Source organism: Xenopus laevis, chromosome 8S, assembly GCF_017654675.1.
Source record: "Xenopus laevis strain J_2021 chromosome 8S, Xenopus_laevis_v10.1, whole genome shotgun sequence".
NCBI classification, from domain to species: domain Eukaryota; kingdom Metazoa; phylum Chordata; class Amphibia; order Anura; family Pipidae; genus Xenopus; species Xenopus laevis.
Window position 1 is genome coordinate 3,014,981 of NC_054386.1, and position 17,261 is coordinate 3,032,241.

The 17,261-nt window shown below is 40.4% G+C and overlaps 1 protein-coding gene across 2 annotated transcripts in view; it reads left to right on the top strand.

Moving 5' to 3' along the window:
- The window catches only part of baz1a.S (bromodomain adjacent to zinc finger domain 1A S homeolog), a 48,415-nt gene extending 34,500 nt beyond the window's left edge, over positions 1 to 13,915 (top strand). For both annotated transcript variants that reach the window (XM_018232212.2, XM_018232211.2), the window contains exons 23-28: positions 2,041 to 2,288; positions 6,813 to 7,021; positions 7,992 to 8,467; positions 10,111 to 10,256; positions 11,224 to 11,311; positions 12,926 to 13,915. In XM_018232212.2, the coding sequence (XP_018087701.1) occupies positions 2,041 to 2,288; positions 6,813 to 7,021; positions 7,992 to 8,467; positions 10,111 to 10,256; positions 11,224 to 11,311; positions 12,926 to 13,119 (1,361 nt within the window). In that variant the 3' untranslated portion in view covers positions 13,120 to 13,915. The remainder of the gene's footprint in view (positions 1 to 2,040; positions 2,289 to 6,812; positions 7,022 to 7,991; positions 8,468 to 10,110; positions 10,257 to 11,223; positions 11,312 to 12,925) is intronic.
- Positions 13,916 to 17,261: the final 3,346 nt, after the last annotated feature.

Genomic DNA, 17,261 nt, shown 5'->3' on the forward strand with positions numbered 1-17,261 from the left:
TTCTACCACTAGTTAGAGTATTGTTAGTGCTTAGTATGTTTGGGCTTGTTATGGTGTTCTTGGTGCTTTTGCATCTTTATGATTCTACTTTTTTGATTTTTGTAGTTTTTATAGATATGTATACTTTCCAAGCATTCCAAATGCTGGGAGTGGTAGGTCAAAATCTAAATCACTTCCAGCCTCCGAGTGAGATTAAACAAGGGCAGTTAACTAGCAGAATCGGGGTAATATTTGGGTGAAGCCTTACCAAGTCTTAACTACACAGCTCTTCCTTGGGTGTGGTCGTTGGCTGGATTTATAGGGATGCCATCTCATTACTGGCCCTCATCCATAACTCTGTGCCATGCGATATAAGTGTAAGACTTGCACATATCATTTCATTCTCATTCTACTTCTCTTGTGCATATCGCTACAGTTGTGAAGCGGAAGCATTCACAATCTTTCCCAATAGCCTTTCAGCAAACCTGGTTGCCTAAACTCTAAATCATTATAAATTGACACTCAGCAGTACCTGAAGGTGGTCTGATATAAAATATAGACACACAAATTGTCTCAAGTTTTAGCAGTGTAAAGATTGCATGGGCTGGTGGATGTGTTCAGTCTGATTCATAAATCATTGATATCACATGCAATTTGAACCTTGTTTATCACCAGACCTCACACACAACTGCACTGTTATTAGATCTCTCTTTCCAAGAAGTCCTGCGTAATTTGTCTTATATTACATTTGCTGTGTGAGGACCCCCAACTGCTGCAGCTGTGCCGAGTCACGATTTGCTTGGGAAATTGTCTCTTGATTCTGTCTCAATCCCCAGGATGTCTTGCACAACAAGTCCATGTAGTCTATCATGAAGTTGATTTTGTGTTGAATTTGGTTTAAATTGCAGCTTGATGCCTGCAGACATTGCACTAATGGGGAATAAATTAAAGATAATTTGTCTCCGTTTATCCCTATTCCTAAATAATTATACACAAATGATTTGTTCAAAATATGCATTCTACATTTGTCTCCTAAAATTAGTACAGGTATGGAACCTGTTATACAGAATGCTCGGGACCTGGGGTTTTGTGGATAAGGGATCTTTCCATAATTTGGATCTTCATACCTTAAGTCTAGAAAATCATATAAACATTAAAGGGATCCTGTCATCGGAAAACATGTTTTTTTCAAAACGCATCAGTTAATAGTGCTACTCCAGCAGAATTCTGCACTGAAATCCATTTCTCAAAAGAGCAAACAGATTTTTTTATATTCAATTTTGAAATCAGACATCGGGCTAGACATTTTGTCAATTTCCCAGCTGCCCCAGTCATGTGACTTGTGCCTGCACTTTAGGAGAGAGATGCTTTCTGGCAGGCTGCTGTTTTTCCTTCTCAATGTAACTGAATGTGTCTCAGTGGGACATGGGTTTTTACTATTGAGTATTGTTCTTAGATCTACCAGGCAGCTGTTATCTTGTGTTAGGGAGCTGCTATCTGGTTACCTTCCCATTGTTCTTTTGTTTGGCTGCTGGGGGGGAGGGGGTGATATCACTCCAACTTGCAGTACAGCAGTAAAGAGTGATTGAAGTTTATCAGAGCACAAGTCACATGACTTGGGGCAGCTGGGAAATTGACAATATGTCTAGCCCCATGTCAGATTTCAAAATTGGATATAATAAAATCTGTTTGATCTTTTGAGAAATGGATGTCAGGGCAAAATTCTGCTGGAGCAGCACTATTAACTGATTCATTTAGGAAAAATTTTTTTTTCCCATGACAGTATCCCTTTAAATAAACCCAATAGGCTGGTTTTGCCTTCAATAAGGATTAATTATATCTTAGTTGGGATCATGTACATGGTACTGTTTAATTATTACAGAGAAAAGGGAAATCATTTTTAAAAATTTGGATTATTTGATTATAATGGAGTCGGCCATTCCATAACGAATTTCTAGATAACCGATCCCATACCTGTATGAAAATTACCACTATCCTGCAATAGTGTTTCTAGAGAAACTGAAAGTGTTTATTTCTAAGCCTTTTTTCTCCCTTGTATAGATGTGAGTGAGAGTGGTCGTGTCCAAAGGACAGTGTTAGACCGTTGGAGAGAGTCATTGTTGTCATCTGGGAGCTTCTCTCAGATATTCCTTCACTTATCCACTCTGGATCGTAGCATTTTGTGGTCCCGCTCTATCCTCAATGCGCGCTGCAAGGTCTGTCGTAAGAAAGGAGATGGAGAGAGCATGGTGCTATGCGATGGCTGTGACAGAGGGCACCATATCTACTGTGTTAGGCCCAAACTTAAAGTAAGTTCAGTTGAGATCATATTTAACATTATGGGTTCAGTTTAAAAGTTCCACTTCCCTTTTATTAAGTATGTGAGCTAATAATAATTAGGAAATAATTTAGCTATAATAAAATAAATAGTAGCTATAAATTTTCTTCCAGCCATTCCTAAGGCAGGGTTGCCATCCGGCCGGTATTTAGGAAAAGGTGGCAACCCTATCCTAAGGCTATCCATAGGATGTGCATAAATACTCCCTGAGCTGACACCCACACACACCCCTTTTTTTCAAGTTCGCCCACGATGTAAGAAACAAACAAATTTGCTCTTGTTTTTGGCAGTTTGGCTTCTTCATTATAGTCGGTTAAAATGCACAGCTCTATTTGTCCCAACGTTTAAAAAGGGGGCACTTAAGTTAGAATACCAGCAGCTACTAGGTGTGTTTCTCACCACCCTCTTAAGGTGGCCATACACGGGCAGATAAAGCTGACGATATCAGTCGTTTGGACCGATTTGACAGCTTTTCTGCCCGTGTATGGGGGCTTCCGACGGGTCTTCCCGATCGATAGCTGGCCACGATATCGATCGGGAAGGTTGGATTTTTAACCGACCGACCCGTCGGAGCCCCTTGGCGCATCGTAATTCGATCGTTCGGCCATACGGCCGAACGTTCGAATTACCCCCGATATAGCCATGCTGTTTAGTGGCATATCGTGGAAAGATCCGCTCGTTTGGCGACGAGCGGATCTTTGAGTCTATGGCCACCTTTACAGGCACAATAATGAGGACAGACTTGCCTATTCTTTGATAGCTACATTACATTTCAGGTGTTTTCATTATCAAAATCTGAATTTTTCTCACTATTTTCTAAATACCACTCCAACCAAATCTGCCAGAAATTTCCCCCCTATTTATCAATAAATTTTCACGAAAAATTTCTTGTGCGGGGAAAAGACTCAGAATTATACTTTTTTTCTGATTTGTCACCAAGAAACCTGTGACTTTTTTGGATTTGACGCCCAAAACCTGCAACTTTCTCAGTCGTCTCAGGGGGACACAGGGACTCTTGGGGTTAAGCTCCACCCTCTAGGAGGCAGGACACTTAGAACTGGTTTGTAGGGGGGCGTGACAATATTATCAAGGCGGTGATGGAGGTACTAAAGATCATGCAAACCGCAGGACAGCAATCATTGTCTGCGAGCCTCTTCAAAGGGCAACACAAGTCCACTGTATGCTTTCCGTCACATGAACAATTGCTCAACATCATACAAGAGGAGTGGAATTCTAAATGAAAGTTCCAGGCCACTCGAAAATTTTCCAAGTCCTATCCTTTTTCCAAAGAGTTAGTCGAGTAACTGCAGTAACGTTGAGACGCCAGGGAATTTCGGTGACACCTTATCTAGACGATCTTCTCAAGGCCAGGATGGAAGAGAAAGGCAGACAGAACCTTCTTCAGGCGGTAACTCTACTTCAGAGCTTCGGCTGGACCATCAATTGGGACAAGTCCAGTCTCAAACCTAGTCACCAGATGATATTTTTGGGCCTCCAATTCAATACCATCACACAACGAGTAAGCTTGCCGCTGGACAAGCAGTTAAGAATAAGAGACCAAGCCGGCCTTCTGCTTGCCAACTGAAGTCCCACAGTCCACTTGGCAATGAGCGTTCTCGGACTGATGGTGTCTGCCATCGAGTCGGTGCCCTTTGCCCAGATACACCTTCGACCGTTACAAACCAACATCCTGTCAGGGTGGAAGGGAGATTCTCTCTCTCTCTCAAACGTTCACCCTGCTACAAACAACGAGGGTATCACTCGCCTGGTGGCAAAGTCTAGTGAACCTAGCCGCGGGCCAATCCTGGGCAATGCCGGACTGGACTGTAATAACAACAGACGCAAGTCTACTCGGTTGGGGAGCAACGTGGAACAATCTATATGTACAAGGTCCATGGTCCCCCAAGGAGTCCAAGTTGTCCATAAAGACCCTAGAACACCCTAGAACTTCGGGCAGTAAGACTAGCACTCAACTACTGGTCTCGCCATCTTCAAGCCAAGTCTGTCCGAATTCAGAGCTACAACTCCACCACAGTCGCGTACATAAACAGACAAGGAGGAACCCGCAGCATGGCAGCTCTAGCGGAAGTACAGCAGATCCTAAGTTGGGCGGAGCTCAGTTCAGTGAGATTATCCGCCATTCACATACCAGGAGTATCCATCACAAAGGCGGATTTCCTCAGCCGAAACCTACTGGATCTGGGAGAGTGGGATCTTCACCTGGAGGCATTTGCGGAGTTGGTGAGGGTATGGGGCAAACCCCAAATCGATCTGATGGCATCCAGAACCAACCGCAAAGTGACCAACTTTTTCGCTCGGTATCGGGATCCGATGGCGATGGGAGTAGATGCCATGACTCAAAGTTGGCAATTCAAACTAGCCTATGTCTTCCCCCCCCCCACTCCCTATGCTACATCAGGTGTTAAAGAAGGTCAGACAGTCAAAACTCACAGTAATCGTGATAGCACCATATTGGCCCAGGAGGACCTGGTTCTCGGATCTTCAAGAGATGTCCATTGTTCAGCCAATTCGCCTCTCACCCAGACACGACCTACTACAACAGGGTCCCATAGTTCACCTGGGACTTTTTGCTTTGACGGGATGGTTGTTGAAGCAGCCATTTGGAGACGACAAGGCATAACTGAGGAGGTCATTACCACGATGCTTAAGTCTCATAAGCCTACATCATCCAGAGCTTAACACAGAGTATGGCAAAACTATTGGAACTGGTGCAAGGACACAGGTTTATGGAATGCGACATACCAAGGATTTTGTCCTTCCTTCAGAAAGGATTACAGTTGGGTCTGTAGTTGAGTTCCTTGAAAGTACAAGTGTTCGCCTGGCAATTGATAACTCCATCCTTACCTTGTTACAGGGAGTAGCACACATTGTTCCTCCCTTGCTATCTCCAGTTCCTGGTTGGGATCTTAACCTGGTCCTAGACTCCCCCTTCGAGCCTCTGGAGGTAGTATCTGAGCAATGGCTCATCCGGAAGGTGGTATTCCTAGTGCCAATTTCATCTGCCAGAAGGGTATCGGAGCTTAGTGCCCCATCATGTGATCCATCACTCCTGGTCTTCCACAAGGAAAAGGCAGCACTGCACACGGTACCATCCTTCATTCCAAAGGTAGTATCATTGTTCCACATCAATCAGATCGTAGTACCATCTCTTTGTCCAGATCCAAAAAACGAGAAAGTACGACGACTACACAAACTGGATGTTGTTAGGGCACATAGTTGGTACCTGGAACAAACCAAATCATTTCGAAGTTCTCAAACTCTATTTGTGGAGCCAACTGGGCCGCAAAGAGGTATGGCAGCATCTAAGTCATCCATTGCACGGTGGATCAGAGAGACAACCAGTCAGGCCTACCTATCCAAAGGAAAGCTACCCCCAGAGAAAGTTCAGTTCTGCAAGTTTTTAAATTTCAAGTTCTATTAATCCCTGTGTTCAACAGTCTCTTTGGTACAAATTGAGGGATTATGGCAGTGTGAGGTTAAGCCGGACTCCTGGACATGCCCCCCTACAAACCAGTTCTAAGTGTCCTGCCTCCTAGAGAGTGGAGCTTAACCCCGAGTCCCTGTGCCCCCTATCGACTACAGAGAAACGGTGAGTATCAAAAAATCGGATGTGACGCCCAAACCACAAAATCTTCAGATTATTTAACGAAACCCAGAGCAGATCAGGATATATTAAAAATGTCAACTGGACATCTGCCTTTGACTTCTACATGAACTTGCAGGTCTAAGTTGGAATACTTTTTTTTATTCTGACTTTTAACACCACTGGGGGCTAATAAATCTCGAAAAAAAAAAAAATTCTTCTACGAAAAAAAGTTTTTTTCCCCCCTTTGAAAGTCTGACCAGAAAAATACAAGACTTAAATAAATAACCTTCAAGTACCTCTATATATGACACGTCTTTAAAATAACTTTTAGTAGGATGTAGACCACATATTCTGAGATTTTGCAAAGTTTCTGAATTTTTTAATCGTTCCTGTTTTTATCATTGAGCTTTATGGTCCACGTCTCTCAATTTTAGCAGCTATTTGGTTGGTAGGGTCTACTTCAGTCTAAGAACCAAGCAGTATTTTAAATGAGTTTGGGAGTTGAGTAAATGAGGGCCTGAATAAAAAGGCGAGTAAAGAAGGGAGAGGCAAATCATTCTGAAACCATATTAAACTAAAGGCCAATTGAAAATGTGCTAACTTTAGGATGTTCTATAACAGTGTTGTCCAACTTATTGCATGTAATGTGATGATTATTTCTCATACAGCAGGTTTACAATAAAATGATGTCAAACATTCAGGTCTATGGAGCATATGAGCAGCCATAAAAGCCTTCAGTTGGACAGCCCTGTTCTACAACATAATAAAATTTAAACTGAAAAGTCGTATAATATACTGATTGTTTATGAAATAATTTTTTGGTCAAATATTTAGATTCAGTCAGTTGAAATGATTTCAAAGCACCCTTTAAGCCATTACTTCTTGCAGTATGTTCCAGAAGGAGACTGGTTTTGTCCAGAGTGTCATCCCAAACAACGCTCCCATAGGTTGCCATCCAGACATAGATATTCAATGGATAGTGATGAGGAAGAAGAGGAAGAACTTGACGAAGAGGAGGAGGAGGAGGAAGAAGAGGAGCAAGAAGAGCTAAGTGAATCTGAAAATGAGCAGGAAGATGAAATGTCTGAAGAAGAAAGGTGCGTTCTTCACTCCTAATGATTTCCAGTATAATAAAGTTTTACTGCCAGATTTATCAAAGGTCAAATTTAGAAGTTATGTGGATTTTGTTTTTAATTGTAATTCGAATGTACTCACAACTCGAATGGGAGGTTATTTTAGACAAATCTCAATCGAATGCAAACGACCCAAAAATTCTAATCGAATGCGAATCGAGTTTTCCTCCAGAAAAAAAGACAATTAACATCTTCAAATGGTTCAACTGACCTCTGCCATTGACTTCTATATGAACTCGGCAGGTTTTGGGTGACAAATATTCGGATGAGAACTGTTTCCAGGGTCGAGTGTGATAAATCTCACATTCAGATATAAAATTCGAGTTGGTGATATAAAATTCAAATTTGTGAATTTTGATAAAAGAAAATTTGAGAATTCGAATTCGATTTACCATTGGAACCTTAATGAATCTGCCCCCAAAAGTCATTTTATCCATCTTGTTTCTGGACAACACAGAAATGTTAAAGTATGACTTATAAAACCACACATTTTTGTGCCAAGTTTAAAAAAAAAAAAAAAAAAAAAAAAGCTACACTGTCTTTACAAGTGAAAAATAAAGCTGCTGGGTCTTACTATACCAAGGCCACTCTTGCTGTTGAGGAGCACAGGATTCCCTCATATAAATTACATTTCAGTCTCAATTCCTGAGGCAGAATTTAGGCAGAGGAGTTGCAGGAGGGGAGGACACAGCTACACTTTTGGCAGGTTTATTATTTGTAACAGGTTGATTCTGTCATTTGCCATGAGAAGCCAACCAGGCATGGGCTGCAATGGTTGTTCATAACTATGTTTTTACTTGTTTTTTGACAAGTATTGTGCTGTTAAATGTTTATAGCCAGTCAATTTCATTCGGACAAATGTAGAGGGACTCCAGTATGCTTTTGTATTGTGCACAGGAGAAAAATACTGATTTACACTTTGTTTTCTTTGTAGCCCACCAAAAAGAGGGAGAGCCAAAGTGCAATTGCCTTTGAAGATGAGAGGTGGAAAAGCAACTGGCAAACTAGGGCCCAAGCCAAAAACAGGGAAGCAAAGTACACCCAAAAATACTCGGCCTGCACAAAAAGGTAGAGGCCAAGGAAGAAAAACACGTTCTGCACCATCTCTCGAACCTACATCTCGCCTCTCTGCATCTGATTCCCCAGCCCATGGAGTTTCACCTAATTCTTCCCTTGTAGATGTAGTTACTGTAAATGGCAGAGGACGAGGTAAAGGAAAGGGAAGAGGCAGAGGTAGAGGACGATTGCAGAAATCTGCAGATAACACACCAGCAAGCAGCCCCTTTGCTTTCCGCCCCTTTAGTTTAGATTCCAATGAGCCAACTCCACCTGGAAGAAAGCCAAGGTCACAGAGTTTGTTACCCTCACAGGCTGAGCCCAAAGGAAGAGGCAAAAAGTGCTTATCTGGAGGTAAGATGGGATGTGTGTGTGTTTAAAAAAAAAAAAAATAGAGAGTGTAAGTGTGTTTAAAGAGAGAGAGAGTGTGTGTATGTTTAAAAGAGAGAGAGTGTGTGTGTGTTTAAAAAAAAAAATAGAGAGAGTGTGTGTGTGTGTGTTTAAAAGAGAGAGTGTGTGTGTTTAAAAAGAGCGAGAGAGTGTGTGTGTGTTTAAAGAGAGAGAGAGAGTGTGTGTGTGTGTGTGTGTTTAAAGAGAGAGAGAGTGTGTGTTTAAAGAGAGAGAGAGTGTGTGTGTGTTTAAAGAGAGAGAGTGTGCGTTTAAAGAAAGAGTGTGTGCGTTTAAAGAAAGAGTGTGTGCGTTTAAAGAAAGAGTGTGTGCGTTTAAAGAGAGAGAGTGTGTGCGTTTAAAGAGAGAGAGTGTGTGCGTTTAAAGAGAGAGAGTGTGTGCGTTTAAAGAGAGAGAAAGTGTGTGTGTTTCAAGAGAGCGAGAATGTATGTGTGTTTAAAGTGTGTGTAAAGAGAGAGCGTGTGTGTTTAAAAAGAGAGAGAGAGTGTGTGTGTGTGTGTTAAAAGAGCAAGAGTGTGTGGGTGTTTCAAGAGAGAGAGAGTGTATGTGTTTAAAGAAAGAGCATGTGTTTTTAAAGAGAGTGTGAGAGTTTTGCACCACTGCATTAACCGAACACAACCATTTTGTAGTTTAGTTTCCTTTCGTAACTTCTTTTGATTGATGTATGTATGTATGGAGTTTTAAACTTTTTAATCGGTTTTGATATGCAACACCAAATGTTTTCAAATTACTTCATTCTGTTCCCATTTCGCGAACCCGGCGACATGGGTATAGGGCTGGCCCGCACATCACTAGTGTGTAGGTGCATCTCGGGTCATTTTGCCTGGTCATGTGCTTTCAGAAAGAGCCAGCACTTTAGGATGGAACTGCTTTCTGGCAGCCTGTTGTTTCTCCTACTCAATGTAACTGAATGTGTCTCAGTGGGACCTGGATTTTACTATTGAGTGTTGTTCTTAGATCTACCAGGCAGCTGTTATCTTGTGTTATGGAGCTGTTATCTGGTTACCTTCCCATTGTTCTTTTGTTTGGCTGCTGGGGGGGGGGGGGGAGTTGCATTTGCAGTACAGCACTAAAGAGTGATTGAAGTTTATCAGAGCACAAGTCACATGACTGGGGGCAGCTGGGAAACTGTCAATATGTCTAGCCCCATGTCAGATTTCAAAATTGAATATAAAAGAATCTGTTTGCTCTTTTGAGAAACAGATTTCAATGCAGAATTCTGCTGGAGCAGCACTATTAACTTATGGGTTTTGTATCCCTTTAAACCACATGTTAAAAAATGAAGAGCAATTGCAAATTGTGTCAGCATAGCACTCTATATAATACTAAAAGTTAAAGGTGAACAGCCCTTTTAAATAGAAGACCCTCCATGCCATTTTATTATGTTGGACTGGAGGTCACTAGTTCAGCCTATTTCTCAGTTAAAAAATCTGTAAGTATGTGGTTCCCACTTCAAAAACAGAAATGTTTAACATTTCCAAAGTTTTGTGGTTGTTGATTAACAGACTCTGTGTTGGCTGGAAGTACAAATACTGTAGACTGATTCTGGTAGAGAAGATGTTAAAATGTTTAACTTGTTTTCCATTAAGATATTTCTTCATTGGAACAAGGAAACCGGAGGAGCTCAGGAAGGCATCATGGTGTACATGAACTGTCAGCTTGTGAGCAGCTGGTTGTAGAGCTGGTCCGGCATGATGACAGTTGGCCTTTCATGAGACTGGTGTCTAAAAAACAGGTATGTTCAAGGTGATACATGTGGCTTGGGGTTCATTAGGGATTTTCCTGTGTGTGATCCACTTCACATTCATATAATGGGTGGGATAAGATGAGCTGGCCATTTTTAAAGGGCATGTAAAAGCAAAAAAAATAAAATCCCATTTTTACTTTCATTAATGAAAAAGAAACCTATCTCCAATATACTTTTATTTAAAAAATGTGTACCGTATTTATAAGAAACCTGACTTTATGCAGTGAAATTCTCCCTTCATTTACTGCTGTGGATAGGAATTGTCAGACGGTCCCTAACTGCTCTGCAGGGAAACAATCATACTTATGAACAGCAGGGGGAGCCCCCGCCTTACTTCCCAGCCATGCAGAACTCAAGCAGCTTTGTTTGTTTCCCTGTAGAGCAGTCGGCTACTGTGTATAGATTTGTATTGGATTTTATTTTTGCCTTTACATCCCCTTTACTGTTTCCAACAACAGCTGCAGGGACAAAGATCATGGAGCCAGATTTAAACAGATAAACTGGGATTCTGTTTGGAGGATTATTTTGCTGTAGCCACTGGTTCTGCAGAGTTGGAGAAAGTTTATATTAAACAATACAAAAACTATAAAATCCACATTAGATTACATGACAACACAGGACCCAGTGCAGTCTGTATATTCTGATTATTAATCAGTCTTGCTGTATCGGCTTCTGGCAGATATTATTTGACTTGTGCTGTTTTGATCATTTATGATGATCCCTAAGCAGCCCAGATCACACTGAGCAAGTGCACAGTCTTGGTCTTGCAAAGATGTTTAACAAAGTTACAAGATGGTGACCCCCTGTGGCCAACTTTGAAAGCATAAATCATTTGTTTGATTAGGCTTGTGGTGCAGTAAGTTCATGTTTATGTTTAGTATACAAAATACAGCATTTCTAGCCTTATTCTATTTTAGACTTTACTTCCCCTTTAACGCAAAGTCTTTTATTCTAGGTTCCAGATTACTTTGATGTCATCCAGAGACCTATTGCCTTAAATCTTATCCGTGAAAAAGTGAACAAATGTGAATACAAATGTGCATGTAAGTACCTGCAAGGTCTGGAGCTTTGTCATGGAGATTTTTTTAAGACATTGGATGTTATCTCACATATTCTTCTAGTTCCACAGAATTTATGTACAGGTATGGGATCCGTTATCTGGAAACCCGTTATCCAGAAAGCTCCAAATTACGGAAAAGATGTCTCCCATAGACTTTTAATTTTAAATAAATTTGTCAATCTTTTAAAAATTTCCTTTTTCTGTATAATAATAAAACAGTCTCTTGTACTTGATCCAAACTAAGATATAATTAATCCTTATTGGAGGCAAAACCAGCCTATTGGGTTTATTTCATGTTTGCACAGTCTTCTAGTTGATTACAGGTATGATTACGAAAAAGATCCATTATCTGGAAAACACCAGGTCCCAAGCATTCTGGATAACGGGTCCCATACCTGTACATGAACACGTGTATGTTAGTTCTATGCAATTACAAAAACTTGGGTATATAGATTATTGTACTTAAAGTAAGGTAATATACTGTATATTAATATAATATATAATTATAATCACTTCCTAATACCCCCTGGGTTTGTGCACCGGCCTGGGGTATTTCAGGAGAAGGTTATTTGCCAAGATCAGATCTAAGCTAAGATGGAAGATGCCAAAGAGGAAGGTGATGATGAGCTTCTACAGAACAATACGAGGCTGCTGCAGTTTTTAGCAAACAGGACTACAGGCCAGAGGCCTTTAGCTTTCCTTTAAAGGATAAGTAAACCTTTAAAATAAGTGGTCAGTTTCCCACCAGTCTGACCAGCAAGTAGTCAAGGAAGTTGTCAGGAGAAAGAAAGAGACTGATGTTCTTCTGCTTAGGAATAAAATTAGAAACCTTTCTCACATCTTACCTAAGCAGAAGAACATCAGCCTCTTTCTTTCTTTCAAATAATATCTGCCAGAAGCCGATACAGCAAGACTGAGTTTCCCAGCTGCCCCCAATCATGTGACTGGTGCTCTGGTAAACTTCAGTCACTCTTTACTGCTGTACTGCAAATGCAACTTCCCCCCCAGCAGCGTAACAACAGAACAATGGGAAGGTAACCAGATAACAGCTCCCTAACACAAGATAACAGCTGCCTGGTAGATCTAAGCAGAAGAACATCAGCCTCTTTCTTTCTCTTGACAACTTCCTTGACTACTTGCTGGTCAGACTGGTGGGAAACTGACCAGCAGGTGGCGCTGTTGTAACAAAATTCATTCATATTAACAGCACATGTATCCCTTAATATCTTGGAATAAAAACAAAATAAATAATCAATGTAAATGTCAAAAGTGCTTAGAATAGCCCCCTCATTCATTTTACATTTACTTATTTTAAAGGTTTACTTATCCTTTAAATAAAATAAAACCTAAACATGCATCCAAACTCCTGTGGATTCTCAATATCTATTTTAAGCATATAAATGGTTAATTAGTGCTTCTTAAAACTTTTTTTTTTTTTTTTTTTTACTACGCTTAACAGAACTAGACCTGCTAATATCCAGAATTTTTATTTCGTCGCCATACCGAATCCTTCGCAAAAAAATGTATTCGAACAATGTACCCAATCAACTTTGCATAATAACATTTGGAATTATTTCTGTATTGTATTTATTTCCAGCGGAGTTCATAGACGATGTCCACTTGATGTTTTCGAACTGCTTTGAATACAACCACCACAACAGCAACGAAGCCAAAGCAGGAATTCGCCTCCAGTCTTTCTTCATCACCGAGGCTCAGAATTTGGGGCTAGAAGTGTCTCCTAACAACAGAGCTCCTGCCAAAACACCTCCTGCCAAAAGATCTCGCTTTTAACCTTTCTTTACTTTTATCAGGGATTCCAGACAAGGGACCAAGGGTGCCAGTCCCCCACCTTCTCTCTTTCCTGGTTGCTAGGGGCGTAGCCTGCTGCATCATCAAAAGTAACGACAAGCACTGAATTATTATTATTATTATTATTATTATTATTATTATTCTAATCAGCACTCAGGGGAAAGCAGCTTTAATGGCTGCTGCAGCAGGTTCATTCATGTATTTTATACAAGTCTATATGTATATCAGATTAATGTTAGACTGTTCATTCCTCCATTTAAGGTAAGATGTTTTAGACTCATAGCCGTGCTACTGTGTCTGAACCTCTAAAGTTATAAGGTTTCTATGGTTACCGCTTAATGATAAAAATGTTCTGATCCGTTTTACCCTGTTTGCAGATTTACAGTTGAAACGATGGGGAAGAAATGGCGACCCTATAGTTTCGGGCCAAGCAAACACTACTTGAGTGAAATAAAGTGGCTATATTTTTTGTGACTAATGGAGTATTTCAGAATTTCTTACCTAGATATTTATTTAGAATCCCATGAAAATATGCAAATGTTTTTTTGTTTGGTTTATTTTGTATTTATGACATTTTTGTACTTGGAAGATACCACTTGTGATATAAATTTGATATTGTTCCTATCGGGTCCTAAAGACTTAGGGTTTGAGCCTGGAATTGACTTTTGGGGAGTGTTGCAACTAGATATACAGTTACTTACACAAGGGAATTGCTGATTTTTTGGCATTTTTTTGTGCCGGTTCCAGTGTAAAAGAACAATAAAGTTTCCTTTTCAAATGCTCTGCTTGTTATTTCTAGTTTGGCCTTACACATTATAGGATAGGCGTCGTCTTTTAGCTGCTGCTTTGCGCTTGGGATTTTATTTTAGAGGAAGGATATTGTCACACTCTTGGGGTTTAGGGGGGTTAGTTTGCCTTTAAACAGTATGTTTAGAAGCTGCCTTGGGGTAGGACTACACTTGGATGCAACTTTTTTAATACAAAAGTCGCATGGTGTAGCAGCGTTCGTACGACGCGTCACCACTGTCTGACGCAAATGATGCATCTGCATACAACAGTCATGTCACGTCAGACGAACGCTGCTACACCATGCGACTTTTGTATTAATTACCTTGTTTCCCGTCGCATCCGACTTGACGCAGGCGTTTTGTCGTCCAGCATCGGATCCGAAAGGAAACGCATCCAAGTCAGCCGAGTAGTCCTACCCTTATTCTTTGAACAAGTGTTGAAAAGGGGTCTGTAAAGGCCTAACTTTTAATTTCAGATTGTATAGCTATTTAACAAAACACAAGGCCAAGGTTCACTTCAATATGGGGGACAAAAGGACAACAATGCAGGATAATTGCTAATGTGCAAGTTTATTGCAATCCACACAACATGTTTCGGGCATCACAGGCCCTTTTTCAAGTGTGTATTAAAGGTGCAATACAAGACTTTGAATAACCACCCAGGGGTGTATTCCCCCGCCTCCACCCACCACATAGGTTAAAGGGATACTGTCATGGAAAAACATGTTTTTTTTCCAAAACACATCAGTTAATAGTGCTGCTCCAGCAGAATTCTGCACTGAAATCCATTTCTCAAAAAAGCAAACACATTTTGTTATATTTAATTTTAAAATCTGACATGGGGCTAGACATATTGTCAGTTTCCCAGCTGCCCCTGGTCATGTGACTTGTGCCTGCACTTTAGGATGGAATTACTTTCTGGCAGGCTGTTATTTCTCCTACTTAATGTAACTGATTCAGTCTCAGTGGGACTTGCTACAGCTTTACTATTGAGTGCTGTTCTTATATCTACCAGGCAGCTGTTATCTTGTGTTCGGGAGCTGCTATCTCCAACTTGCAGTACAGCAGTAAAGAGAGACTGAAGTTTATCAGAGCACAAGTCACATGACTGGGGGCAGTTGGGAAATTGACAAAATGTCTAGCCCCATGTCAGATTTCAAAATTGAATATAAAAAAATCTGTTTGCTCTTTTGAGAAATGGATTTCAGTGCAGAATTCTGCTGGAGTAGCACTATTAACTGATGTGTTTTCGAAAAAAACATTCACTTAACGTTTTGCTCTCTTTTGATGGAATGGCAGATTATACAATGTAGATATTATATATGCAAAATCCAGAGTTATGTGCCATTTTCAATACACAGAGTATGCTTTTACCCTTCACCAAAATGTCATCTTTAAGTTAACTCTAAGTTATAGAATGGCTAATTCTAAGCAACTTTTCAACTGGCATTTATTTATTTTTTGTATAGTTAACTATTTGCCTCCTTCTTCTGAATCATTCCAGCTTTCAAATGGGGGTCACCGACCCCATCTAAAAACAAACGCTCTGTAAGGCTACAAATGTATTGTTATTGCTACTTTTTATTACTCATCTTTCTATTCAGGCCTGTCCTATTCATATTCCAGTCTCTTATTTAAATCAATGCATGGTTGCTAGGGGAATTTGGACTCTAACAACCACTGAAATTGTAACCTGGAGAGCTGCTGAATAAAAAGCTAAATAACTAAAAAAAAAAAAAAATACAAAATGAAAACCAATTGCAAATATCACACTCTATGTCATACTAAAAGTTAATTTAAAGATGAACAACCCCTTTAATGCTGGGTACCATGGCTATTGCTTCAGGAACTCAAAGGGGAAGGGGACAGTTCCATGATTTTCTAAAATCCTAATGTCTCAATTGTCCCCTAATCTTTAGTTTGTAAACTCTAATTCATAGGGCCGTCTAGTCCTATTGTGTCTGTAACCCTTGTTTGTTATCCACCATTTATTCCCTGTTTGTTATAACTGCAGTAAAGCACTGCGTATCTTGTCAGCGCTATATAAATAAATGATGATGATGATCAATGATGATTTGTACAAAGTAGCCCAGTGCCGCTTCCAGTTATTTAATCGTGTCTCCATCATGACGTGACAAGAGTCAAGTGAGTCCAGAAGCCCATGGGGCAGATTTACTAAAGAGCGAAGTGGCTAACGCTAGTGACTTTTCATCAGCGTTTCAACCGGCAGGGACAAAGCCAATTTACTAACAGGTGCCAATTCGCTAGCGAAACAAACCTTCGCTAGCGAAACAAATCATCGATAGCTGTCATTCGCACTCTATTGCCAGACAACTTTTCTCTCTGGCAAACGGACGTTACAAATTCACGAAAGTGCGCCAGAGTTGATTTCACCACCTCAGACCAGGGGAAGTGCTATAAAGCAGCTTCATCTTCCTCAATCTTCTGTCACTTACATCATATCCTGTGAGCCGAAAATGCATTAAAGTTCCAAAAACGCTGGCGACTTTTCCTTTTTTTCAGCGTGATTGCCTGCAAAAGTCCTAACACGTTTTTTTGGGGAACCGTTTTTTTCCAGACATTTCTTAACTTGTCTTTATTAAAGGGATACTGTCATGGGGAAAAAACTTTTTTCAAAATGAATCAGTTAATAGTGCTACTCCAGCAGAATTCTGCACTGAAATCCATTTCTTAAAAGAGCAAACAGATTTTTTTATATTCAATTTTGAAATCTGACATGGGGCTAGACATATTGTCAATTTCCCAGCTGCCCCAAGTCATGTGACTTCTGCTCTGATAAACATCAATCACTCTTTACTGCTGTACTGCAAGTTGGGGTGATATCACCCCCTACCTTTCCCCCACAGCAGTCAAACAAAAGAACAATGGGAAGGTAACCAGATAGCAGCTCCCTAACACAAGATAACAGCTGCCTGGTAGATCTAAGAACAACACTCAATAGTAAAATCCAGGTCCCACTGAGACACATTCAGTTACATTAAGAAGGAAAAACAGCAGCCTGCCAGAAAGCAGTTCCATCCTAAAGTGCAGGCACAATTCACATGACTGGGGGCAGCTGAGAAATTGACAATATGTCTAGCCCCATGTCAGATTTCAAAATTGAATATAAAAAAATCTGTTTGCTCTTTTGAGAAATGGATTTCAGTGCAGAATTCTGCTGGAGTAGCACTATTAACTGATGCGTTTTGAAAAAAACATGTTTTCCGATGACAGGATCCCTTTAAGATTCCCTGGACATGTGTAATAAAAAGTGGTAACTTCAAGCATTTGCACCAACATTTATAATAAAGACATCCATACAACTTTAAATTACCC